The 27,322-nt window shown below is 46.5% G+C and overlaps 1 protein-coding gene across 1 annotated transcript in view; it reads right to left on the bottom strand.

Annotated features, from left to right (window-relative positions):
• The window catches only part of LOC131272756 (neuroligin-1-like), a 37,281-nt gene extending 19,483 nt beyond the window's left edge, over positions 1-17,798 (bottom strand). Inside the window, exons 1-5 of the mRNA XM_058274606.1 lie at positions 17,684-17,798; positions 10,620-10,772; positions 3,209-3,403; positions 2,754-3,127; positions 2,536-2,681 (exon numbers count right to left, since the gene is read on the bottom strand). Coding sequence (XP_058130589.1) covers positions 2,536-2,681; positions 2,754-3,127; positions 3,209-3,403; positions 10,620-10,772; positions 17,684-17,783 — 968 coding nt within the window. The 5' untranslated portion in view covers positions 17,784-17,798. The remainder of the gene's footprint in view (positions 1-2,535; positions 2,682-2,753; positions 3,128-3,208; positions 3,404-10,619; positions 10,773-17,683) is intronic.
• Between the last annotated feature and the right edge of the window lie 9,524 nt (positions 17,799-27,322).

The raw sequence follows: 27,322 nt of genomic DNA, 5'->3' as shown, positions 1-27,322 counted from the left end.
GTTATGATACATTGTAAAACTCCAAGAACAATAAACATTATTATTTTTGTATGCTTTAAAACTATTCTTATGTATTTTTGAACATTTTTGCGTTTAATTTTTGTTCGATCATGCATACGTATGTCAACTAAGAAGGCTACATTGTGGTGTTTACCTCGGTGTCATAAACGTACTTGCTTGCATCAATGTATGTCACTTGACAGCTAAGATAGTGCGTTTATGCCACCGGGTTAAACACCACAATGCAGCCTTCTTAGTTGGCATGCACGAGTGAAAAGCATACGCCAAATTGTTTAAAAATACATAAGAATAGCTTTGATTGTATGCTTCAAATTATAATGTTTTTTGTTCTTGGAGTTCTACAACGTATCATAACCACAATTAGTTTGTTTATTCCCTGTTTTCGAGACAACCCAGATGCGTTAGAGACAAAGTCAGATGAGATAGAGACAAAAGGAGATGAGTTAGAGGCAACAGTAGATGAGCTATTTCAAAATAAAGTGAGTGAGGGACAAAATCACCCGCTTTCGAGGCAAAGTTGGCAACGCCTATATAACAAGGTTTGAATAACGATCGAAAGTTCCCAAACCGAAATAGTGTAAAGGTAATACTAATTCTAGACTTTAAGAACTATGCTAGAACAAAAGGCTCATTGTAGAATAATGGAATATTTGTTCGGTCACTGACTCACAAATCACAGGCTTATTAATGGCCTCGTTTAATGGTGATAGGTTCGCGATCCAAACCGTCCCCCTTATTGACATTCGAGAGTGCTGTTCTGTGTTGACATTTAATGCCCGATCGATGCAACAGCTCGGCGGAACGTCATAAAACATAAACCGGAATTAGCGCCGAGGAGTATGATTCAATGCCCCGGCATAATCAATGTGTATGTGTGCGCTTTGGAATGGAGTTTGGGGTCACTAAAACAACCCCATTCCATCGACAAATCGGACGGTGATGTGCATATGGGTTCGAACGATGCACCCGACTAATCCTATTTCACGCTATTAATTGGCTCCAATACTACCGATACTCCAGTCTCGTGTCTCGTAACAGCTGCCCCTCACCCACCCCCGAAGAGACGGAACCGGAAGCGAACTGCCCGGTAATCAATTGAGTAGCCTCCCTTGAGAGAGGGAGAGCTTTTTCCAAACAACCGACCGTCGCTTCATTTGAGAACAAAATTTCATTACGGAAACACGTGTTTTTCCCGCTTACAGAAAGTGCCCCCCCTGCGGACTGTCATCCCACTCCGGCCCTTCGAGAAAATTCCAGGAAATCCGGCCCCGGATTACTATGCTAAACCGTCCACTGGGAGCCGGTTCGGATGAAGGTATTTTTAGCTGTAATATTATTGCTGCTCCCATCACAATTAAGGCGTCCAGTCTACACATCAGATGTACACACACCGGTGTCGGTGTTGGCCGGTGTTGTCAAAAATACCACTGGGAATCGACGTGGGGAGGGGCGTGGGGGAAATTATGCCAACCCCGGGGATTGGATCAAGCGTTGCAGTTGGATCGCAAATGTTATCAAGCTACCGACAATCATGCCACTTAACAACCTATATCCTATGCCGGGGTCGTGTCCGTCCTCGGGTCCGGGAAACTGTGTACATTTCTTGTTCATATTCCACACTGCAGCACCGGAAGGAGCCAGATTGCAGTATCACTCCCCGCCGCTCCACCCAACTCCACCCCGGTGCGAGCAAAGTTTAATCTCATGTTGGGAATTAAAATTTCACAAAATCCAATTTGGAATCAAAAGTCTCGTTTTACTATTTCCGTGGCCTGGTTGTGGGAAAATCCACCTTTTTCACACAGCCGAAAGAGGGTGGAGATGGGAAGGAAGGGTGGACGTGTGCCACACATACGCATCGATGCGATTTTTCCCAAAACGAAGAGGTTGAAAACGGGGCCTTCTTCCTGTTCGACTCTATCCACAACGATTGAATTCCTCTCGGGTTCTTATTTTTCCAAAAACCAAGAAAAGAGACTGCTTTGAAATTCGAACATCGTAGGCCGGGGGTAAAGGAACGCCGTGGACGGAGAGGATGGGAAAAATTTTCATTTTCCATTTTCGTTCCAATTTCTGGCCCGTTCCGTTTCGTTTACGATTGTGATTTGGGGCGGCGCGCGTGTTTCGCAATCGCGTCACGTTTTTCTCCCGGGCGCCCAAATCTGTTTCCCAACTCCCAACTTCCCACTCCCCTTGGCTTCGGCTCGGATGGAAGCTTTTAGGAAGCAAATTGTGTTATTTTAACCAATGTGGAAAATGGTTCTTAGGAGTTTTTTTCTCTTCTCTCTCGTTTGTGTTTATGTTTGGGTTCGGTTTTGGATACGGTGAGTGATTTGAGTGAACCAGTCTTAAGACTGGACAAACAAGTTCTTCATTAGATTTTGAAAAGATTTGCTCACGTTAGGACATATCAGCTTCCCCTGGGAGCTCACCGCAATTCGCAAATTGTGCCAATACCGGGAGTCCCTCGGGATTACGGGGTGGACTTCCGTAGCTCGACACAATTACTCGTACCTGATATTGATTGGATGTTGGATTGGTTTGTCCCAGTCGGTGTACTCGTTACGGACGGCCGAAAAAATCTCGTTCAGGTGGAACGTGTACGCGTTGCGAATGTACGTCCGCAGCAGCCGGTTGCGCTGGTCCTCCTCGAGTCCGTACTGTAAGGTGAACGAAAGGAGAGTCGCGATCAGTGTTCAGTGGGAAAGGGCAGAAAAAAGAGGGCAACCCACCTGAATGTCGGAGGCGCTGAAATCGTTGTAGCTTTCGGTGGTGGTCGCACCCAACATCAGCTCGCTGGTGATGAACCCCTCGCCGGAGTGCTCCATCGCGAACTCCGGATCGAGCGAATCCTCGAGCGGAAGGAACGGGCCCCAGGAGGGCATGAAGCGGACGCTGGTCAGCCGGACGCCCATCAGCGCCTCGATCGGCTTATCGCGCAGACACTCGGTGATGTCGTCCGTCGATGGCTTACGTCCGTTCCGACCCGGAACCAGATGGCACGCCATTTGCTGCGAGACCTCGAGCCGAACCGCGTCCGGATCGGGGATGAGTGCCCACGGACTGAGGGCTGATCCGCTCAACAGAATCGCCCTTTGAACCAAACCTTGAGTGGAAAAAGAAACGAACGGCGAGGTCTAGGTGAACACGTGGACACCAATTAAAAAGATAAGACTCAATAACTCACCCTTTCCGGACTTGGCGATGAGCACGAGGTTGGCGAGGGCGGCCCCGGTGTCGTGGCCGACGATGGTGATGCGCTTCGGGTCGCCCCCGAACGAACCGATGTTGTCCCGGACCCAGCGCAGCGCCAGAATGATGTCCATTAATCCTAGATTACCGCCGGAACCCGGTGACAGTGAGGCACGAGTTTTGAGAAAACCTGCATAGAAAGCGAAGCGAAAACAATGAACCATCTCATGATAACCGCTTCCTGGAAGAATGTACACCATTTATCAGCAGGCGAAAAAGTATCGCTGGAAACAGGTACGCCAACGCGGTTCATTTTCTCATCTCACAGAAAATAGGGGGTTTCCCTAGCAATTTTCATTCAACTCGCTAATTTCCCTCCCCCGAAAATGGCTCGCTGGAAGCTCCTTTTCGGGGTCGGTGCCCATAATAAATATCTTGTTATTTGTTACGGTTCCGGTGCAGATTCCACGGCCAAGGCCCCACACTGTTGTTTATTATCCTTGCGAAAGAAGCCACCGTCATCTTCGAGGCACGAGGAACCATTTTTCAATCGGACCAATCCTTCGGGGAAATTTGAAACCAAAGAAAAACGCAACCACGAGCTCGAGGGGAGGGAAAATAATTCAATCAATTATTCAACCGAAATCACTTTTCTTGAGGCTACTTCGGTACTACGGCCCAAGAGAGCTTGATTTCTCTCTTAAGGGGGTTGGTAAAAAAAAATGCTGCATTCATTTGCAGCGAACGTTGGGGCCAAAGGTCCAATGGAGCGACCGTCCGGGTCATCGACAAATAAAACAAATAAACCATTTCCTGATGTTTATCTACTGATTACCTTTTTGCCAGCTCGGAAAGGCAAGAAAGGGGCCACCCGGGCCACAATCCATTTCCATTTTCTTTGCCATTGCGGTGTCAAAGACAAGAGGTTCGAGTCGAGAAGAAGCAAAAAAAAGGCAGACTTCAGGGAAGGACAAAGGGCTCGTTGGACTCGTAAAATTGATAAATGGTAATCTGCTCGGCAAACATATGCTCACTAGCATCATTGAACAAAAGGTGAAGACGCCCGACCTCGCAACCGTTTCGATCCTTCTCGATCAATGCACAATTGTGTGCCCCCACCTTCGTTTGGAGAGCAAATAAGAAGCACTTTCCCAGCTTCTTATCGTGCCGTTATCGTGCCTTCCTGGAAAACGGACGCGCATTAATCTAATTCCAATAACGCGAGGCAGTTTACCTTCACAAAAAAAGAAAAGAAAACACGGAAGAAAGGATTTTCCGGAGAGAAGGAAAGTTTATTTATTGACTCACGGTTGTTAGGGCCAGCGCAAAAGTTGGGGTTGCAATTTTTCCGTAAATTTTCCCCGCTTACTTTTTAGCTGCTTGATTTATGGAAAACTCATGGGCAAAAGTAAACATACGCCCTTGCGCGCGTTTTAAGCATGATGGCCAGCTCTTTACCACCTAGCTTTTCTTCCCCCTCACCCCTTTTCTCTTTGCTACATTTTTTCCGACCTGAAATTTAGCTGCTTCACTTCATTGGCGGGCAGGAATGGAAAATGCAGAGCAGCGATGTGAAACAGCGAATAAATTCGATTATTGCACCGCATAAATCAAACGATGCACTGGATAGTTTCAGCAGCCATTGAGCCGACGTCGGCTCATAAACCATTCCCTGTGCTTTTGGGGTGGGGGGTGGACCCGATGCCGCCTCGAAACAGACAGCTCACCTTCGTCCCCCCGCCCCGTTCTTGTACAGCAGCCGTTACATCCAGCTACACGATTTTTTCGCAGCGCGAATCTCGGCGGAATTCGTACGACACGGCCCACGGGAGTCCTTGCCTTTGACACCAGGTGGAAAACTGCAACCAAACGGGTTCGGGTTTCGTTTCGAGTCACAATTCAATTCCATTTGCATTGCTCCACTCCCATTCGGGACACTTTTTTTCGAAACCCGCGAGTCTCCTGCTTTTTTTCGTGGTGATTTTGTTTTCTTCTCCACCGGATCGTTTCACCGAAATCACAACACCACCACCACCAACCTAAAGAGGGGGGACGGGTTGAATTTTCAATTTGGAAGGTTGTGATTTACAAGCACCTTTTGCAGCAGTTTTGTGTAGTTTTTCATGATCCTGGCCTGGCCCGATCCGCCTTTGTTTTTTTTTTTGCCTGTCCGCTTTGCTTAGATACTCATTCGACCGAAATCGATGCATGTTCGATGCACTTTCCACCATTTCGCGCTTTGTAGCAATGTTGAAAACAAGTTGAAACGATATCAGGACGACAGGGAAAATCGGTAACAAAAACCCTCCTGACCAGGCCTGACCGTTGGCCGCTTGCTGCGAAAGCATTATCCATTATTTAAGCCGATGGAAATGTTGAAGGAAAAAATTTACATATTTCTCCTTGCGTAGCGAAATCGATCTAAAATGACGCAGTGCGGAACATAAACTCCAAATTGGTATGAGCATACTGTTTTTTTTTTCTTAATTTTATTTCCCCATCGATTCTTTCTACACACAGTGACGATCGAAAAAAAAACAAATTTAAATTAATAGGGAAAATTGCCCACTTATATTCCAAATCATGCTCTGATAGAAGTAGCGAAAATTCGTCAAACTTCTCCGGATACTTTTTTTCTACTGTGTTCCATTTTTTTACTAAAGACAAAAAGAACAAAATGAAAAATAACAAACTTCAGCGAGGTGGAAAATTTGATGGCTCGCCCCCGGTACTAATGCGTTGCAAATGAAAGGGAAGCTTAAAATAAACCTAAAACGCTTGTTGTCAAAGTGTGCTCTGGCGGAAAATTGTGTTTAAAAAAGGTAACATCGGGGACCTGAGGGAGGTTTAAGTATTGCAATTCATCGGTGAAAAATGGGAGAGCAACTTTACAGGCCGTACCTTTTTTAGGTTCGGTTTTTGTTCGCAGCTGTACGCTGAAAGGAATGACAAATGATCAAGCGCTGAATGTCACAAGTTTGGATTGAGTTCAAAATAAATGTTACAATTTGCGTTAAATGGAAAAAGTGGAAAAAATAACTCCCTTTATCTATCGACAATCAATAAATAAGAGAAAAAGTTGCTTATATCGAATACACATTCACTCCCAACCATGCAGTGTAAAGGACTTTTTCCTCCACCTCTCCGCAACACAAAGCTTAACGAAGTGATAAACCGGAGTCGTTCATAAAAATTTGGTCAATTTGCACTTCAATGTTTGCAGAACAGATAAACCCTCCACCGTTCCTTCTCGCCTGATAAAGGTAACGCTATCAACATCAGACCGGGTGAAATCGATTCGCATTTACAAGCAATTTTCCACGCAAAATTTCACTCTCCATTTACTTTAATACACACGCACACACCGACCGCCCGAAATGGGGCGAGTTTTTCCAGCTCCCCCTGCTGAGAGTGAAGGGTTCACCATAATGCAAATGGGGACAGTTCTTCTCACCCACGCCACAAATCTTTTTCTACCATCTCGACGAAACGAACGTGTTGTGTTCGAAATTTTGAAAAGGAACTCCGGAGGGAAGTGAGATCAAATCGAGGCTCCCAGCGTGTGGCCCCACCCCCCGGAGGGTGAAAGTTTGGGCGTAGGTGTTGGAACACCTGCGGTTAAATTACACGTCAATTCAAATGCAATCTCTCCTCGTTGGCCCAGTTTTTCACCAGGTTTAGCTCCTTGCCTTTCGGTGGGGATGTATTTTTTTTTCACCTATGAGTTAGAGCCAATTTTGAACCGCCACCATCGTACAGGTACCTCCATTAACTGTTTCGTGCCGGAGGAAGGAAAGGGCGAAGCCCAACCACATTCCCGCTTTGCGGCTTCTCGTTTTCCCGAGACCGAGACTCGTATTCGCACCGCGGGAGGCACATACGTACCACAGTTTTCGATTCCTCCTCGGAAAACATCCCTTATTCACCATTCCGTTGGCCAACGGTAGTGGAGGAGTCAGGGAGTTTTCGCCCCATTTTTTTTTCCTTTTGTGGTGAAAAATAGGTGTTTAGGTGAGAATATTACGAAGATCCCGGTCGCACGCGTGCCGAATTCCAAATGTTAAGCCTCAATGCCAGCCACCCTGCACCGACAACCGGCTTCAAGTTCTGGATCTCGCTTTGAAATGCGTGCATGAGTAACCTATAAATATTTGTGACCCCGTGTCTTTCCCGTCGGCAACTCCGGGGGAGCTCTATTTATTTCCGTTCGGAAAGTTCACATCAAGTGAATTTTATGAAGGCACAGCTGGAGAATGACGTCTCGAGAAGACCGCGGCTCTGGAAGTCTTGTTGAAAATCGCTGTTAACTGAAGTGAACGAATGGCATGTTCGATCGTATTTCATTAAACCCCGCTGAGGAGGCATTCTTGTGTTTTGCATCGGAAATATGGATGCTGATTTATTTCCGGATGTTCTCGAAAACGTAAAAGAACGATTTCAAAATCGAGACCGCTTTTAAACAACTGTCATCAACCTTGTCAAAAATATAAATAAAGTATGTTTTATTTAAATTTGACTTATTATTTACTTGAAATTGATTCAACCTCAAAACTCCTTAAAAAAAAAATCCATTTTCATGCTTGGTAAATGCCTCAAAATAATTGAACGAAACAAGAGCGTAGTGAGACGTGCAACCAATACTTTTGCGGTCAAACAATCAATTCCAGATCGCGAGTCCTTCGTCTGCAAAGGACGTCCCCCGTGTCTACATCCACTCGTGCATGAGTTTTTCTATTCCTTCATCCACTGGACAGTCGCAGTTTCGATTAAACGAAAAACAAAAACTTTCACAGCAACTATCCAATGTCCACGTTCAACCCAGAATATCTTCCACAGCAGGTGACTAGCGTTCATTCCAGACAAGCCATCAAAATTGCCATTGTACGTGTTTCGCATAGCTCATCGCTGTTTACATTTTGCCAAAATATTTGTCAAACCGTGCGAGCTGGAATGGACAGCCCGGTGCGTCCGGATTTTTTTCCGACCACGGTAGAGCATGAGACAGAGTCGCGACTGATCATCTAGGTCCAGTTGGAGTTTGAAAGTCCGGGGAAAAAGCGCCCGACAACCCATCGATAAGACCGGGGAAAGCAAGCGAACTCGCACTCGCCTTGCGACTATAAACTTTTCCGTCGCAATAAATATAATTCCATAACGAAAACCTGGAATCCACTCGCTGGGCGCGTCCAACATCGTGCCATCGGTCCGGGTTTTCCGGACAGAGCTGTCCCATTTTCCCATCCGAACGCCAAACGCAGCACAGCTGGAAAGCGATAGAATCATTTTTCAGGATTTATTTATCGTCGCCCAGATTTCGCCTTCTTTCCCACCGTTAGCAACGCTCGGCAGGACGGTTGTATGTTCACCGAATTACACTCCGAACGGTGGCCATGGTGTCGTGGCGATTGCAGTTCGCGTCCCTTAGACGATTGCAGCCCACAGGGTAGTGGAGTAGAAAAGTTCTCCGGTGGAAAAGTTGAGTTTTATTTGACATGCCTTCGGTGGAATTGTTCCGATATTTCCTAGCGCGGGATGTAATTGTGGATGAAATATAACACATAGTGCAGCACGGACACATTCGTGCGCCACGTGAAATCATACGAGAGTCATTTTGTTCAATCTGCTAAAACAAGTGTTTCTCACTTAGTTGCCAGCAATTTCAGTTACTGTTTTTATTTATTACACTATTTATCTTCCGTAGAAACAATTCCTTTTCTCTTGCAACATGCTTTTTCATAACATTTTACTGCTTGCAAGAGAATAGTTATGTGCAGCATTACTTTATTTCCCAACAGCTCAACATTTGAATAATGGTATCTCCCATTAGATCTCGTTTTATTCCGGCGATTATTACACTCTCTCTCTTTATCGTGGCGTGCTGATAATAAACTAATTATATTACCGAGCATAAATATGCCGATCATCTACAAAACTTAGGTAAAAAAGCATAATTGGATGATTTAGTACCGTCATAAAATCAGGGGGGGAGCTAAATAAAATCCCCGAAACCTGCCCCAAAAGGCAATAAAAGAATGCGGACACACGCACATGAAAAATGAATCCTTTCCATCTGCCATTTCAGTCTTTTTGATAAGTAATGATTTATGGTATAATTGTGCGAAAATGTGTACGAAAGTGAAAATGTTATTTTTACCCTTCCCCGGGCGAAATAAAATCCAGTGCAGGAGAGGACAGAAAGCCACCTCCTAAGCCACCCGCCGACAGATGGCTCGTACGTGGGTTCAGTAGGAGGAGGACGGGGGTGAGAAAAAGGATCGGAGCGGGGCAGTGAATAATATAAATTTTCATTATCCCACCGACGGCAGCAGCGGTAGGCCGTCCCAGCATGGGCCCCTCGGGTTGTGGTGGTGACACTAGCACAGATTGTGGAGGTCACTCGGTAACGAATGGCAAAACGGACCGACGCGAAATGGAACTAGATTTACGAACGCATTCTACTGTTGGATCTGCCTTTCCTTTGTGGGAATTCTAGCACGGCTTCTAATGAACGATGACGCTGATGATGACTTAGCTGGATGCCGAGGGCAAGCTCACAAATATCTTGAATCGATCGTACCGGAACGCAAAACGTCGAAACTAGTGATGGGCACTCCGGAGCGCACTAACGCCTCCGGAAGCGGCTCCAGACCAACGGTTGCGAAGCCGGCTCCGGTATTAGCCCGGGAGCCGTTAGTTCGGAACCGGTAGTTCCGAGTCGTTAGTTCGAAGCCGTTAGTTCGGAGCCGTTGGTTCGGAGTCGTTAGTTCGGAGCCGTTAGTTCGGAGCCGGTAGTTCGGAGCCGTTTATTCGGAGCCGTTAGCTCGGAGCCGGTAGTTCGGAGCCGTTAGTTCGGAGCCGGTAGTTCGGAGCCGTTAGTTCGGAGCCGTTAGTTCGGAGTCGTTAGTTCGGAGCCGTTAGTTCGGAGCCGTTAGTTGGGAGCCGTTAGTTCGGAACCGGTAGTTCCGAGTCGTTAGTTCGGAGCCGTTAGTTCGGAGCCGTTAGTTGGGAGCCGTTAGTTCGGAACCGGTAGTTAAGAGCCGGTAGGTCGGAGCCGGTAGTTGGGAGCCGGTAGTTCGGAACCGTTAGTTCGGAGCCGTTAGTTTGGAGCCGTTAGTTGGGAGCCGTTAGTTGGGAGCCGTTAGTTGGGAGCCGTTAGTTGGGAGCCGGTAGGTCTGAGCCGGTAGTTCGGACTTGGTAGTTCAGAGCCGGCTCCGGAGCCCAAAGCTCCAAATTTTACCGGAGCTCATCGGAGCCGGCTCCGGTTGCGGAGCCGATTTTCCCATCACTAGTCAAGACGTACCCGATGCGATGGTTGAGTAAATATTCCGAAGTGATGATGCTAGCAATAAACCGGATGGAAAGCTATCTCTCCGTCCGGGAAGCGGAAGTAGCCAACGTATACTTACCGAGTATTCCTAAACGAAAATTGACTGTAACTACGATGACGTGACCGCTGCTGGCCAGAACCGAGCCGTCGTACGAGTTTCCCGAGCCCCAGTCGTACGCTTCGCCGTGGACGTAAAAGAAGATCGAGTACGGTGCCTCCAGGCCGCGGCTTCCTGCAAAGTAGACGAAAAGCACTGAGTTCAGTGAGAGCGGAGGCAGGCGGAAACAGATATGGAACAGATAAATCGAGCACTTGTGTGGAAAACCAACCAACCCGCTCCGATTTCCACCGACGATATACATTTGCATTCTGTGGTTTGGTCCTGGGCAAACCAAACGCGATATTGTTGAGTGGCACACTTTAGTCTGGACAGTCTATTATGTTGAGGTGTTGCGGTTGATTCGAGCAAACTTTCTCAGAACTTCCGTTTCCATGAGATGTAATGAACAGGGTTAACCTTACAACCGAGTTTGATGGTTAGATCGAAAACAGGACCGAGGAAAACCGATTATGAAGCCATTGCATTATGTTTGCCAGCTGAATGCCATCTTCTATGAATTCTCTTCAGGCTTGTGGCTAAATCCTGTTCATCAATTGCGACTTGCGCGATTCAATGAACTTTTATCTTTTATTTCAGTCGTTTTCAAAATCTCACTTGTTTGTAATTCATTTGAATCTTTTCAATTTCCATTCGTAGAATTCATTACTAATATCCAAAACATGACGCCATGACAACATTCAAATTCCACAAAATACGCTTCATTCGTTTCCTTTTTATGTTATTCAAATGTTGCCGCAAAAAAAACACTCCATGTTTCCGCTTGGATAACAAACCAAATAAAAAGCCCCGGAGATAATTAGAAACATCCAGCGTCCGCTTATTAGTCTTCGCGGTTTGATTTCTTCTACGAACATCACATGTAAAAGTAATTTATGGTTGCAATTGGCTTGCGGTAGAAAAAATGTAGCAAAAATCGACATCTGCCTGGCAAACAAATCCACCGGAACGGCGCGCAGCGGTTCTCATTAAAATCAGCTTGCGTCATCATGTGTAATGCCGGTTAGGCCAAAAAGCAAAATGCGGTGGGTTGAAATCGCTTTGAACTGAAGCGAAAGCCCCGACGGCTTCCCGGAAGTACACACCGGTGCTGCCTCGAATAATCCATTCGGCAAAAATAGGGCCCCGGATATGATGAGATCAACGACTCAACCTCCGCCCTCCTGCCCGTGCCTTCGCTCCGTCGCCGCCAACGATTCGAAACGTTTCAGTTGAAAATAATAAGAACTTGTGTGGCTTGTTGTTCTTTGTGGGCTTTCGAAAGGCCCCCGTTTTGGTCGATGGCAGACAAAAGCCCACCAAAGCCGCACACAATGGCAAGGTGAGCAAGGATTATTTCCACCGCAAATCCGATAGGAAAACGAGAAAATCATTTGAGGAGCTTCCTTTGCCAGCTACAACGATCGATTTCAATCTGCGCCGGCAAAGTTTATGGCAATCGTTTTTTGATTGTGGACCTCAATCATCGCATAAAATATAGAGTCCTGGTGAGTCCTGGCGAGTCCTGGCGTGTCCTGGTGAGTCCCGACCGATGGCTTCCGAAGGCGTCCAACAAGCAAGCAAAGCGTCATGATGAAACTTAATTAAAAATAAATAAATGGAAGCACAGGTTGACGCCCGCTGTTACACATTTAATTAAGATTTCAATTAATCCACTTTCCTTTGCCCTGTTGCTTCCATTCATACCACATATTTTCCACACCGTCCCTTCCTTCGATGATCGTTTTTCCCCCTCCGAACCCCTTTCCAGCGAATGCAAGTGTCCCAGGGAAGGGAAAGGAGTCAATCTTCGATTTAAAGTTGGCGAAAAGATGTCATTGAAACTCCCGCTGTCTATTCATTCTAAACCTCACCAGGGGAAAAGTCTTCGTTAGGACGTTCTGGAAGTGGAAAGGATAATTTTCTAACGAATCAAAGTCAACTCCTCACCAACGCGGGACCCATTTTCTTACTGTTTAACGACTTCAAAGAATTCCTGAGAAACGCAACGTTTTCATTACATCAAACCAGAGCTAGTTCGTCGGCTTCTTGTCGGGAATCTAGAAGCTTCCAGGACCAGGGCTCTTTCAACTGTGATTTAGCAGTCAAACAAGGATATTTTTATCGTAAATGTCGTAATAAAAATGGGGAGTTAATTTTCAACATTATTGATGTTCGCTGGTTGCAAATCTATTAACATTTTGTGAAAATCAAGTTTTGAGTAGAGTTGTGTAAATCTGCTTCAGATTCATGAATCTGAATGTATCTCTGCCTTATAAGGGATTCATGAATCTTTCGGCGAGAGATTCATGATTCCCAAAGACACCCCAACTGATGAAAAGTCACCAGCCAGAAATAGGTTGAGGGAGGTCTTTTGAAAGATTCATGAAAGATTCATGAAGATTCATAAAGGTTTCGAAAGATTCATTAAGCTTTGAAGATTCAAATCCGTAAAGATTCATGAATCCATCTGAACGAATCTTAGGTGAAAGATACATATGAATGAATCTCGCCAAAAGATTCACTAAGCACAACACTAGTTTTGATTTTTAAGTTGAGATTTTGCTACAATTCTGACAAATTTCAAAGAAAAGCTTGCCAACCCCTGCTTTGTGCTAACTTTAAACTTGTGTATCGAGCAGAAAAGCTTCGGCTCCCCCTTATTCGACTCGACTAATCGACCGATAGACCGAACTCTCGCAGCTGCTTGCGAAGTTCTTGGTATGCTTTCCCCTTCCCGGCCCTCACCCCCGCAGCTGGGGCAAATCTGGAATCGAGGAAAATCCCTAGTGCCATTTAATGGGAACGCCATCCGATCAGACAGATCCTCTCCCCATGGCATTCATCCTTCGGAATCGTAAAACAACTTCCAACGTACTCTCGCCCGCGTGCGATTGCTCTTTTCTGGTCGCGTTTGTCGCTCGTTAGGCCAAGATCCGAGTCCGATGATGGAAAACTGAAAATGTTAAAGTTGAAATTCAATTATCATTTATCATCTGCCACGAAGCCAACTGTGTCCCTTTTCCGAGCGGGGGCAGGAGCGCACACTTATTCCCGGTCGGTGGAAAGTCTTTGCAGCACCACCTACACATGCAAATCTCTCAGTTTGTTCTCGGTGTTTATTCGCTTCGCTTTTGGAAGGAATAGATTTGAACCGAGGGAGAAAAAAAAGCTGGTAAAATTAGATAAATTGTCGTAAAAGTGGATTCAATGCGCAAGAAGAACACATAAATCAGAAGAGAGAGACAGAGAAAAACGGTAGAATTTGAACAGAAATTAATGACAGAATGATTGCATCGGGAACGGTCCGACACGACCAACGACAGTTTTTTCCGAGGCGCAGATGTTGAATGCCAAAGAAAAGTTTATGTTGTTTTTTATACCGTCATAAAGATTTAAATTTGACGGTTATTTTCGCTGAAGCGAGTGTCTTTTGCTGGGACATTACAAAATCATTGCATAAAAGTCTCGTTCGCCATCTTCAGCAATCAAGTGCAATAAAACTAAACATAAACAAATCCTTTCCACACGTTCAATACCTGCATTTCCCCCACATTTCCACCTAGGCGTCATGGTGAGAGGTTCGCTGTTGAATATTATCCTAATCGAAAACAACATCAACATCATCTCGTCTTCATCACCGATCGTCATGAATTCCATTCCAGGCTCCATTCTCTCCTATGCAACCGAGCGTGTGTGTGTGTGTTCGAGGGAATGGATTACGAACAAAGCGCGTTGCCTTTGGGGGGGGGGGCGGGGTGAAAAAACGAAAGTTTTCGGGATTTTCGCACTACCTCCCGGATGGAACGGATACCGACTCTCGTGGTTGGAGGGATCCGATGGAACGGTGTATGTCCTTCTCGTGTGTTTGGATTTGATAGCGGCTTTTTGCAGTTTTTCCCGTGTGTGTGTGTGTGTGTGGGAATTTTATCCGTTTATCGACGCTCGCCCCGATCGAGGAAGCATATATTTTTGTGGCGCTAGCATATTCCGACTGAAATATTCATAAAAGTTTCAGCCACAGCCCGGTGGTTGGACGGGGGCGCGGGGGGGCTTGCAGCATAGTTGTGGGAGGGAAAACTTTAAACCCAATCCTTTTCCCCCCCCTTTCCCGAACGAAATTCCAAAAGCAGAGCAGCAATCCCTGTTGCTACAGGATGCTGGTTGCCGTTTGTTGTTGTTGTCCTGAAATTCGCTGTCCATCATTGAATTTTACTCGCTCTTTCCCGATATCCAAGCTGCGCCGTTCCGATTTATGAAATGAAAAAAACGGGCACGACGGGTTCGGTGACGGTGATGGGCTAAAATTGAATTTTTCCCCTTCAATATTTATTCGGTTAGACGTAATTTAATTCCGGTCGACTTTTTGGAGCGGGAAAGGGGCGATATTATGACAGGCGAAAAAGTTAATCCACGCCTTACAGCCGCCTCATTGAGGCGGTGTCAACCCCGTTGTTCGTGCCTCGTGGATTTTGCATGCCGCTTGTCCATTAACGTTGACGCCTTTAAGGGTAAGCGGATTGGAGAAAGCGCTCCGGCTCGTTGAAGAAATTGGGATAAATTGAATACAGCCGGTTGTAAACGCAGCACCAAGCAGCGCGCCATCTCTTGCTCGTGAATGATTTATTTTGTTCACATTTTATTACCGGCATCATAAATCGAATCATTTCTGGCCCGGAGGACAAATAAAGCGGCAGAAAACAAACACCAGCACGACGAATCCAGCGCTTTAATGCGATAAGCGGAAAATGCAACGGCAGCGGAATCATATCAATTCTCATCTCCGGTGGCTTCTCGACCATGAAAGGCGGGGAAAAACTGAACATAAAACACAAACAACCCTCCCAAACACATGTCGAAGCCGTGCCATTTACATTTCCCAGATAAAAAACGAAGCAAAAGCGGACGAAATCGGATCGAAAACTATCGCCAAGGTCTCGCGAAATGGCCCACGCAATTTCACTTTCGGTCATAAAGCCTCTCCGCGGTGGTGCTGAAAGAAGGCAAAGGCGAAGGTAAAGTGCGGCTCGATTTGAGTAAATACGCCTGAGCAGACGCTTTTCGGCGATAAAACTTCGGCAGAAAGCACTCCCCGCAACGAAGGTCAACACGCGAGTTTGGTAGGAAATAGCCAGAAGGAATATTACTTTGCGTGTTTCCCCGAAAACACACTCTCGTTTGCATTTCGCTGAATTTAAGACAAGATTTAAAGTACATGCGTACACTACCGACCGTAGGAAGAGGATGTTTGGGTGTAATATAAAACGATAAACGAGTTTTCGCACGCCCTACGCCTCGCATCAGGGAAAACGAAGCTTGATATCGCGCGTTTTACTGGAAAAATATCGCTCGCTCGTAACGCCTGCACACGAAGCACAGGTCTAATCTGCTTAGAACATCGTTAAATTAACTTGCCGGTGCTTGCCACTATTTTAATACGATCGTGCAAACCTTCTTTCCCTCTCTCTCTCTCACTTGCACTCCCTCGCTCGTTCGGAAGCCCTTTAGAGTTTTGATACATGGCTCTGTTTTCTACCGAACCGAGCCGGGATAAACGGTGAACCTCATCTGATAATGGGCTTCTGCCTCCACACACCCACCCACAACCTGGTGTGTGCGGGACTAATTCCCCTATCGGGCACACATCGAGTGGGCTGATGGAGGACAGTGGGGGCCGCCCACCCCTCGACCCGCTAAAACACACAATCTCTAATAGTTAGAACAATAGATTAAATTTTATTACTACAATTACGACACGCCACTAACTAGAAAAGCGCAAGGCCTCCTGTGTGGAAACATCGACCACGAAACCACGTGGACGTGTGGGAAAAACCACACGGAAAGTGGCATGAGGCCACCTTTTGGGACGGAGGACCTCGCTCGGACTTCGTAATTACCCTCGGTTCGTCTTTTTTGATGGCTCCATTTCTTCGCCTTATCACTCGGGCGACGGGTTGGGCTTTCATAATTTGATGGTGAACGAGCTTTTCACTCACCCCCAGTGTCGCTCGTTTTCACTCATTAACTCTTTTCCGATGACGAGCAGAGGTTTCCCTTTAATGGTTCGAAAATTGGCTCCGGGAGGGGGAGTAAACATTTAATCCAGTTATCGTTCGACACGAGAAACGGAAAAGTCACCCGTTGTATGAAAACACGGTTTCGGAATGAATACTTAAGATCATTAATGAGTCTCGGGGGAGGAATGATTTGAGGCGATGATCATAAACCATTTATCAACCATTATTCCGTTGCCTGGGGTCAATTTGATATCAATAATCTTCCTAGAGGGAAGTGGACGTTTTAAAAGGTTCCTTTCCTGGGTTTTCCGTGCGTTATTCATGTGGGAGTTTATTAATGTTTTCTGGTTGAATGACGACAACCAGAGGGAGAGAGAGAGAGGACACTCTTCCCTTCAAAGCTCATCATGAAACTACGCAAAAGCCAAAGATGGCGGCACTCGGAATCGTAATTTATGAATTCAATTAGTCTAGACAAGGAAAAGCGAAACCAACCCCCTCAGGGCAAGCCAAAACATAAAACACCCAACCGAACTACCGACAATCAATCGGATGGGTCGGCTAGATCCTGCTGGGTCAACTAATGGAGTGGCCCTCACTTTTTCCTGCCTGCCTGGAAAAAAATGGATGCGACAGCCATAAGAAGCGAATTACTTCGTTAGTAAAAGGGTAACTTGTTTGTTTGTTGAGATAAAGTTGTTTGTCCGGGAGGTTTTCGGCCCTCGAGGGGGTGAGAGTTGACCTCATTTCCACTTGACGGTGGATCCTTGGGCCAAACAAACTGCATACTTGCAGGGATTTCTTTCGCACACAAACAAACATTGGCCGCCGGAATGGAATGGAAAAGAAAGTCGCTCTCCGCCTTGTTAGAGGCACAACCGCGCTTAAGTGTTCGAAGCGGCACCTCATTCAGGTCCCGGCAAATTTACGGTCGATGAGCGCGGAATTTATCGCCACTTTTCGCAGCCAACGAAGGGAAAAAACGCCTTGGTTACGAGAAAAGGTTTGAACATATCGGTGGAAACCTACCGCTTCCGGGGACGTAGATGTTGAGCGTCAGACAGTCCTCGCTCTGATTGGCCAGCAGGGGCTGCAGTCGCTTCAGATGCTGGTAACGCCCCTTGGGCATCGACAGGAGCACCGCGGTCCGATTGCTGATGTCCGGGAAGTTCTGTGAACGGAAGAAGAAATCGAAAGCCGGGTGAGGTTCGCATGTTACAAAAGGCATGAAAAGAATAAACGGGATATGTGAGAATTATGAGTCGCTATTTCGGGTACCCCCGGGGGTGAGGCGAGAGGGGGTACAAATGGTAAGGAGGGGGGGGGGGGACCAAACGACCCAGCAATCGTCCCTTTGCCGTCGGGTTCCGATGATTAAATGTGCACTTTGCCGCTGCCAAGTTGGGGTTGGCTTAATGGAAATGTTCAATTTGGAAAAACGAACTCCCCGGAGCTCCTTCGATATGGCGTCGTCGAGGCGAGGGCAAGCCGCGGTGGACGGGGTGTCGAAGTGCAATTTTCAGTTCCAGGATTGTCGTGATTTACTGTCCCATCCCGCATGTCCCGAAGGTTGGAACCGGTTGGAAGCGGCATCTCTCCGCTCCGTTTCAAAACCAATCTCGACGGCGATGAGAGGTCGACAATTTTCCCCACAATCAGGTTCTAGTTTTTCGTCCAATTTGCTACCGTCCTCCAGCCAGAGACTGGTTCTCGTTCCTTTTTTTTACCACTCCCGCCTCTGATAATATCGATGATGCATCACCTCCAGCAGGATAGTTTGGTGGAAAACAGCATGGAAACGTTGGCACTTGTGCACTTAAGCTCCGGCCGGTAAACAAACCCAATCTGTTCCGCTGATTACTCGACTCGGCGATGGTCAGATTTTTAGCAGACGTCGAGGAGAGATAATGGAGCAGCTGGCTATTTATCTCCCGTCTTGAGGTTGAGTCATAAGCAAACAACATGTTTTAATGGTGTTTATTTGTAAAGACAACTCGGTTTGTTTACCGATCAATTAGTCGATGAGGTCGATTAGATTTAAAATGTGTTCAAAGTCGTGGCGTCTCTTTGCAATCTAAAGCATTGTGAGTGGGTAAAGCATAGATATTGTTCTTTGATCGTCCTATTAGATGATTGATGATTGAAGCGCCAATATAATCGAATTTAGTTAAATTATTTGTGTTGGCTAAACGCATTTTAGTTGTAAACAAGGATACTCCCAAGGTTCGTTTATGTGGAACGATTTGACAGATAAACATAGCGCCATCTTGGAATTTAGGATACCCAAAACAAACACTCGTAATGAACATTTGAACTCAATTCTGTAACAAAAAACAGCTAAACCAGGATGTAAAACACATTCGTACTGATCGACTGCTGCCAACCATATGATTCCTGTATCAGAAAATCAATTTTTTTTTAATTTCAAGAAAAACTGCTGTGCTGTGAAGAGCTGTGTCGACCCAACTTCTAGTTCTAGTAATCTTGGTTGTAAATAATTTCTCTTTCCATTCAATATTCCGTAGACTCTACATTTAGCATTTTTCCTTTGATCGATCGAAAGGAATGGAAATGATGAGTTAGCCACCTCAAATCCTTTGGACTTTTGCTTAAGGCCATTTTTCCATCCAGAAATAAGCCACCGGGCAGCTGCAGCTTTCAATTACACTAAAAGAGTGAACCACCCGACATGAATGGACTGCAGCCGAAGGCTCCCTCTTCTCGATCGGTTTCTTGGCATGCATGACGAAAGTGGTGTGCTTTGAAGAAAAGTTCCCCACACAAACACACACACATAAACGCTGGTGCAGCAAACGAAAACCTGCAAGAAATGTGCATAGCGATGGCCGGAGAGGTGGTTTCCCACTTTCCCACTCCACTTTATTCGCCGCCTATTGCATACAGTTGCCCTTTAGCCTGCAGCATTCCACTGAGGACCCTTTGGAAACGGGCCGTTCCTATGCACTGAAGATTTTCTTCCAATCCACTCGTGAACGAGCATCCTCTGTGTCAGCATACCCGATGCCTTCCATCCAAGCAAGCGGGAAAAACATGGAAAACAAGGGCAAAAGAGCCGGACCAACTTGAACGGCGCGTCCGGCGTATCGATCGATTTGTCGTTTCGTTTTGAAGGCCGGAGGAGATCGTCTGATGCATTCTGAACCCTTCGCTTAAAACAGAAAAGGGCGTCAGAAGCTTTGCTGCGCACAAAACCCCAAAACCCCTAAAACCAGACACGGCCGGAGGCTCTCTTCAGAGTAGCTGGAGCCTGGTGTCGTGGTTTTGCTGCAATTTCCCGACCCACAAAGCAAATTCCTTGGGCTGGCAAAAAGACGAAGAAGTGGGTCGTAAAGCGGAAAAGTTGCTTGCTCGCTCATAGCGTGCACACTTCACTCGGTTATCGAAATTAAAAAGCGATGACGAGGCGTATCACCGACGTCTTTGCCCGGTCCTGCTGGACCACTCCAGGCAGGGGCATTCATATTTACGGCCCTCAGGATGCGTCCCCCTCGTTCCCCGGACCAACCGGATCTCCATTCGGTGAAGTAATATTTGTAACGATAATGAGAAAAATTTCCACTTTCTCGAAATTTGTGTGCGCCACTTTGGCCACAACCTCGAACGGAGGTAAGAACGAATGCGGAAGGAGCCTCGAGACCAGTTGGTGTGCCAATAAACACGCCCATTGCACACTCGAGCAAATGACTCTTTATCGTCCGGGTTTTCCGTTTCATCCGCTTTTCCTAACGGCCGCATCACGAGCATCAAGACCACGAGTGATGGATGAATATTGACTTTTCCCTAACTGCCTGCTCGCCTTTTCCCACCGTTCCGCTGGGGAAGGAAGGAAGAGCGACCGAACGATGAATGGTATCGATCAAGCGAGTACCCGAAAGCCACGCCAAGGAAGGAAAAGGTGTCATAAATGACTTGTTCGAAGGATAGTAAGCTTCCTCCCGTACCGAGGGGGGGAACTCGATTAGACATCCTTCGGATCCCTTGGAGGACGTTTGCGCTCCATTCTCACGCTCCTCGAGTAGTTCAAGTGCTTTTTCTTTGTGTGTCTGTCTGTGTGTGTGTGTGTGTGGAAGGAAAAGTTTTGTCGAACATTATTTCTCGTTCGTTGATTTCGCCCCATTTCCTTATTGATCAGAGATTCGGGTAAGTTCTCCTTTACCCAAGACGGAAGACGTCTTTCCCGAGTTAGGATCCCGTCGATGCAGGATGGAAAGATGTTGAACAAATTATGTGCATCCACTGCTCTGCGCTCGTCCTGCATGTTTTCCTCGTCGTTTCCACCAACTGGGACACCTGTCCCAGCAGGGGATGGTTTATATCCTCCACACGTAATTCCACTCGTGTGTGCAAAGCACCGACCGTTTTCATAACCGATGAGAGAAAATTGCTTGAATAATTGAAAATCCTATCCTCGAAGCCGATGTGCAATTATATTACGCCGGCTGTACTTGTATTGATCGAATTATCTCAAAGTAATCAAAATTCTTCATAACAAATAAATCAGGTCCACACCATTGCCCTTGGTATTGCTGGAGAGTAAAAGGAAGTTTTGCAGACCACTTCTGTTTATGAAACAACTTCTTGGTAAACTTGTTGTTATAACGAGCTTTTGTCTTTTATTAAAAATGGTTCTTAATACAAAGCAATGGGTTAATACGTTGACTGCCATGTCACCCAAAAATGGGTGACAGCAAAAATCCGTTCTAACAACTTTTTAATCCATAAGTAATGAAAATGCAACATAATAATTATAGTAATATTTTATATCAATGCTTTGGAAAGCTAAGTTTTTGCTTAGCCTTCAAAAATCGTTGATTTAATAAATGTTATAAACAAATTATATTATAAAAGATTGTACTAAAAACGTGTGCTAAAAACGCTTGGCAGTCAACGTGTTAATGATAGTTTTGTTTTTCCAAGAAAATAAGTTAAAATAAACTGTTTCTAACAATCCTTTTCTTTCAGAATCATTTTTAGATTAAACTATCACGTAATGTGACTTGCTTTTGGTAATGCATCGTTAACATTTTCATAACACCTTACTTTGAAACGCTTTGTTCAAGAATGTCCTTGCCTTCCAACGTAAGGGAATGAATAAAAAAAGTCAACCACGAAGCACTGACCCAGGGGGAGGTCGTTCGCGATGTAAGCAAGGTCGAAGGTAGAGGAGACATAAGGAAGAATTTTCCCGCAACGCCTTTTTCCACGAAATGTGCCAGAAAATCACAGGCCAGCGTTACGCTCGCACAGAGGCTGGAAAATTCGAGCATTCGCTTCCGCACGCGGGCAAGAACGAGTTCCCCCGCCCCCTCCCCGTTATGAGTGTGGAAAACCTGGTGAAATATTATAATGATTGTGTCGAGTTCACTGTGCAGTTCGTCCCTGCCGGAAAAAAGGGCGAAAAGAAAATGGGGTGTCGGTTTCAAGGCACGTTGCCAACGCTGGCCGTTAAATATGAACGTGTTGGCGTGCATTTGTGGAGCGCATGTACGTGCGATGTACGTATGAGGGGGAGCGACTCCTCGGCTCGCTAACAATGTGCGAATTAAAGCGGAAACAGATGGGAACGGTGCCGGGCAGCAGGGCGGGCCGGTTTTTCCGGCTTCCGACCGGGGAAGCCGACCATATGGATGGGCCGTTACATTCCTCCAGGCACTTTCGACAATTTCCTTCACCAGAAGAGCTTATTTTTCATTAGCCATTTGTCGACAATTTAATGCTACAAGTATGTTTCCACTCCCTCCCCCCCCCCCCCTCCCCCGCCGTCTTATTCCATCACCAGTTGAAGATGTTTTTTGTTGCTTCTCGGGAAGCAGGTTTTGCAAAGTCATGGAACTGACCTGAATTTTTGACGAAGCAAGAGCCCGGTCGCCAGTTTTCAAGCGCCCTCCCACGGGGATACCCCCCCACCCGTGCAGGCTTCCCGCCAGGAGGTGGAAAAGTTTGCGCTCCGGTACAGCTGCCGACACGTTTTCTTTCACGTGGAGGAAATTGGTTTTTTAAGTGTTCGCATGGTTTGCTCGCAATTTGTGAACTAAATGATTTATACCATTGTGGCATCCATTACGACGAAGGAAGGAGGGATGGGGGGGGGGGAGTTGGAAAAAAGCACAGATGTTTGAAAAACACCAACATGCTGAGTGGAAGTGGAAAAAATTGTTTCATCTCGCCCGTTTAATAAAGGAAAACTACAACGAACTAAAACACTTTCAACAAGTATTTACAGCTGACATGAACTCTGCGCAAACTTATTGAAAGCAAGTATTGCACAATTTATTTCTTTGTTCGGAATTAATTTCTCGCAAAGCTAACAAACGAAAGAAGGTGCAAAAGAAGTCTCTTTCCTACAATCATCAAACTCTTGCTTCCACTTTCGGTGGCCAAAAGTTCCCCATTGCTCGAAAACAAGACATTTTCCACGACAAAACTCGAAAAGTCGAACTCGAACAACAGACGAAAACTATAACTAACCAACAACAAATTTCCACTTTAAATTCATAAAACATTTCCCGAACGCGAGATGGAAATGTGTCGAGCTTTATTTTCACGTTTTCTTATAAACCCACCCCCAAACCGAAATCCGTCCCCAACTCGCTTGGTGCCAAGTGGAGAAACACAAATTGTCTGTCTTGAAGCGGAAGGGGAAGTGAAAAAGTTGGAAAATAAATCAGTTTTCACTTCCACCCCGGGCTTACAGGAGACGATGCATAAGTAGTTTCCTTTTCTGTTTGTTTCGTTTTTAACACAATTATCTTCCTTTCTTCGACTGCATTCGTGTTTTCCACTGCCACCGATAGTCCTTTGTGTTTTTAGTCTTTTCCTTTTGAAGCAACTCTATTTCCCATTATTTAAAAATGCGTCCCCCCCAAACAGTTTTTCCCTTCCAAGCGATCGGCCTGGTACCAAAAATGGTTTCAAAATGATTTCCTTCCACTCCATCAAGAAAGAACAGGGAAAGGGGACAAGGAAAGTGTGCTTCGTGCTGAGAAAATATGTTCAGTCGTCTCTGGAACACTCCAACCCAACCATTCGCAATCCTGGGACTTGACCAGATTAACCTAATGCGGAATTGCGAAGTTGAAAGGAAAGGAAGTACAGCCAGCATACGCTCTGCAGACGGAACGGGCGCTAGTTCAATTTATCTTCCCCAAGATCGTGCCGAGATCGCTTTGGAGAGCTCGCTCGGACGGAATGGCTCGAGCTGAGGGTGAAATTACGCAAATGTAAACTCCCATTCCGGTCGAATGCACTCGACTTCGTTTGCAAATCGAATGGTGGCAATGCAAGCAAGCGACGAGCGGGCGAGTGTTGTGGCTCTCGCTCGATGAAGAGCACGAAAAAATTATGATATTAATTTCCTGGGTAACTTCGAGCGCTGCACTTCGGTGCAAGCTGGTACCATTGAATGATATAAAAACTCTCCACTGGATGGGATTTTGTTTTCCTTCAAAATAAAAGTAGGAAAAAACTGTGTCTGATTCACTCAACTTTTCCTGACTGGACTTTAAAAAAGCAAAGATTCCATCCTCAGTTTTTGTCCCCGCTTGGAGGGTGCATTTACAGAAAGCACGTGACAGAAGTGGTAGAAAGAATGAAATAATACTGTCCAGCCCTCGACTCGGACTGACTGGAGAGATAGAAAATGCATTTCCTGGCATTCCACAATGGAGTGGAAAAAAAATCCCCAACGCTGAAGTTACTTTCTAGCCGACGGAGGGAATTCAGAATTCTGCCTTCCAGTGTCACTTGAAGAATTTATCCTATTAGTGGAACAATTTATCCACTTTTTTTTTGGGTTCATTTTTCCAGCGCTGAAAAAAAAACAACCATTGGCCCTCGCTTATCGTACGGAGTGATGATGGTCCCATTTATCATCCCAGACCATCCGGAAATCACGTCACCCGACGGAGCGGCGCGGAACCCCAACCGGAACGCAACGTGGATGGCCATCGACGTGGATGGAATTGAAGATGGAATTTTCTCATCAGCCAACCCCCGGTCGGCATTGAATTCGGTGCGCGTCGTGAAAACCCCTCCAAGGGCTTCCGCCTCGGCGTGCCACAATGGGATATTGAATTTTTCGCCCTTGCAATGTGATTTTTGAAGCACACGCTCCGAGATTCTTTCGTCGTATCCAGTCGGGATCATTTCATTAGCAATAAATTTTCCCATCCCCTAACCCGGTGCCTGTTGAATGTAGTGATGGTGAAATATTATTAATGGCCGCGACGCTTTGTTTACTTCGTGTTTAACAAATCACCGCTCCGATCGGGAAATGCTATTTTTCATGAAACACCAGGCGCCTCCACCAAATGTTAATTAATTTATTCAATAAATAAAATCGAGCCAATGGAATGAAATATGATGCAAAATACTTTCCAATCCCTTTAAAACATAAATTTGAGCAGTACGCTTTCGCTTACCTGCGGGCAAACGTTGCCGAATGTGTCCGCTAGCTTAGTTCCGGTCCAGGGCGGAAGTTTCTTCGGTGGCTCGAACCGCAGGCTTCCAGTCGGCGGCGTTGCATACGGGACGGCCTTGAACACCTACAGAGGGAAACAAATAAATCGGTCACCTTCAAGCCACCCCCTCCCCCCCACCCGAAATATTAAATTTACCTCCACCGGTTCGAGGTGCTTCGAGTTCAGCTCGAGAATGACGCCCCGGATGGCGCCGGACTTGGTCTCGACGATCCGGGAGCTGTAGCGGGGGCCCGCCCGCACCGGCCCGACGGCAGCACCGAGGCAGCAGCAGAGCAGCCCGAGCCAAACCGTGGCGCGCACCGGGGGCAGGAAACTCGTGCACCGCGCGCTGCAATCGTTCACTTCCGGCGGGCGTTCCGGTTGGGTGTGGCGGTAGGATCGCTTTGGCCCATCGAGGGCCCGCATTGTACAGTGCGATGGGCGCCGGTGGGGAACATTACCGGTTCCCCGCGTGAGGATCGGCCATTCTACGCACGACCCGCCGGCTGAGCGACACTTTCCCGGGCGTTCGATCGCTCCGGCTGCGACATACCTTCCCCCGAAGCCGAGGGCAATTTTCCGGCGCAATTAATATTCCTCCCTCGCACCGAAACTCAATTCCATGCACTTGCTACGGACGGCACACTCGACACAAACAGATAACCATTACCGACCGGCCACGCCGAAGGAAAACGGGCTCCGGCTGCAGAGCATGTTTTTAACAGATTGCTTCAATTTATTTCAATTCACTTTCGGCAATTTGCTCGGGAAACCCGCGCAAAACATCACTCGTTTTGCATCACTGATTTAATTTTCTCTTGATGATTACACAACCTGAAAGGCAGAAGAGAAGAAGTACTACAATTAGTGCAATGATCTTGTTTGGTTCAGAGTTGGAATTAAATTTCCCTTTTCATCATGAAAACGTGGTTTGTGAGTTCGTCTGATTTTGAATTACCACAAAAGGTTCCCCCAATACCCATTCGTACTTGTAGTTTCCCAGTACAAATTTTCTTAGCATGTTTTTCCAGACAACTTCTTTCATGTTAAAGTTCAAAAGGATGAAGTAATCGGGACGACGGTCGTTCGCCCGAACGACTTCTTCATACATGCGGAAGTCATTGGAAAACTTAAAGCGAAACCAAAGGCACCCGTTGGAAGAAAGACAAGGCAGGCCTTCGGGGAGGCATTAGAAAATGACGGGGGGGGGGGGGGGGGGGCGAAAGTTGAACCAAAGTCATTTAAACTTTCCGTACAAGCCTCCAAATAGTCCTCAAGTGCATCCGTTCCGCTCCGTGGCGAGAGTTTTGCCGCCTTCGGATGCAATCTCAGCTCGCGAATGAAAACCGACCGCGCCGAGTGTCGAAGTTGAAGTGAAAAGTTCCTGAACACTTTCCCCATCGATGAAGCCGACACCTTTTGCTCCGCTGGCTCGAACATTCCCGCGCAAGGAGCCCGAACACATTCGGGGCGGTGGTGATTTGCATCGGTACAAATTAAATTAATTTGTTAGCGAAAGTTTCCCGCCCAAATGTGCAGCAAAAGTGCACCATTGGCTGCTCCTGGGGGTTGAGCTAACTTGAGCTGCCACACAACGCAAACAAACACGCCGCGAATTGAACACCCAAACGTCTGCGCTCATTCGAACGAGCGAGTGTGAAAGCCGTGAACGTTGTGCTACTTTTTGCTCCAAGGTTCAGTGATTTCTGAGTGGAGTGGGTTTGCCACGGGGAACTACTTAGCCTTTTACCACTTTTACAGCGCCCAGCCCGGTGTCAGCTTAAGGGTGTGAAAATCTGTGAAAAGCGTTCCCCCATCCCAGCCCTTCTTCCGTCGACGGTCCAATAAAGAGTCTTTCAAAAGATGCTCGTTTGCTAATTTCATGATTAGAACTCCCGGCCCGGAACGACGCCCAGCTCTGTGAGGCTGCAGTTCCTCTGGCCCGAAGAATACGCCGGCCTCCATTTGCCAGAGCTGACTAACACATTCGAAACGAAATGCGTCTTATGCGCCCTTGTCGACCAAGCGCCAGAAAGTCTGGATGGCCGGGAGTGCTTCGCGGCGGTTCGGTGCAATAGCTATTAGGAGATTAAATACTTTAACTAAAATTAAGCTGAAACACGAGTTTCAGACCCCCTCCCCCCTCACTCCTCCTCCCACGGACGGGGTTTCCTTTCTTAAGGAACTC

The sequence above is a fragment of the Anopheles coustani genome, chromosome 3, assembly GCF_943734705.1.
Source record: "Anopheles coustani chromosome 3, idAnoCousDA_361_x.2, whole genome shotgun sequence".
NCBI lineage: Eukaryota > Metazoa > Arthropoda > Insecta > Diptera > Culicidae > Anopheles > Anopheles coustani.
Note: the sequence above shows the minus strand (reverse complement) of the source record. Positions and strands in the feature narration are given on the sequence as shown.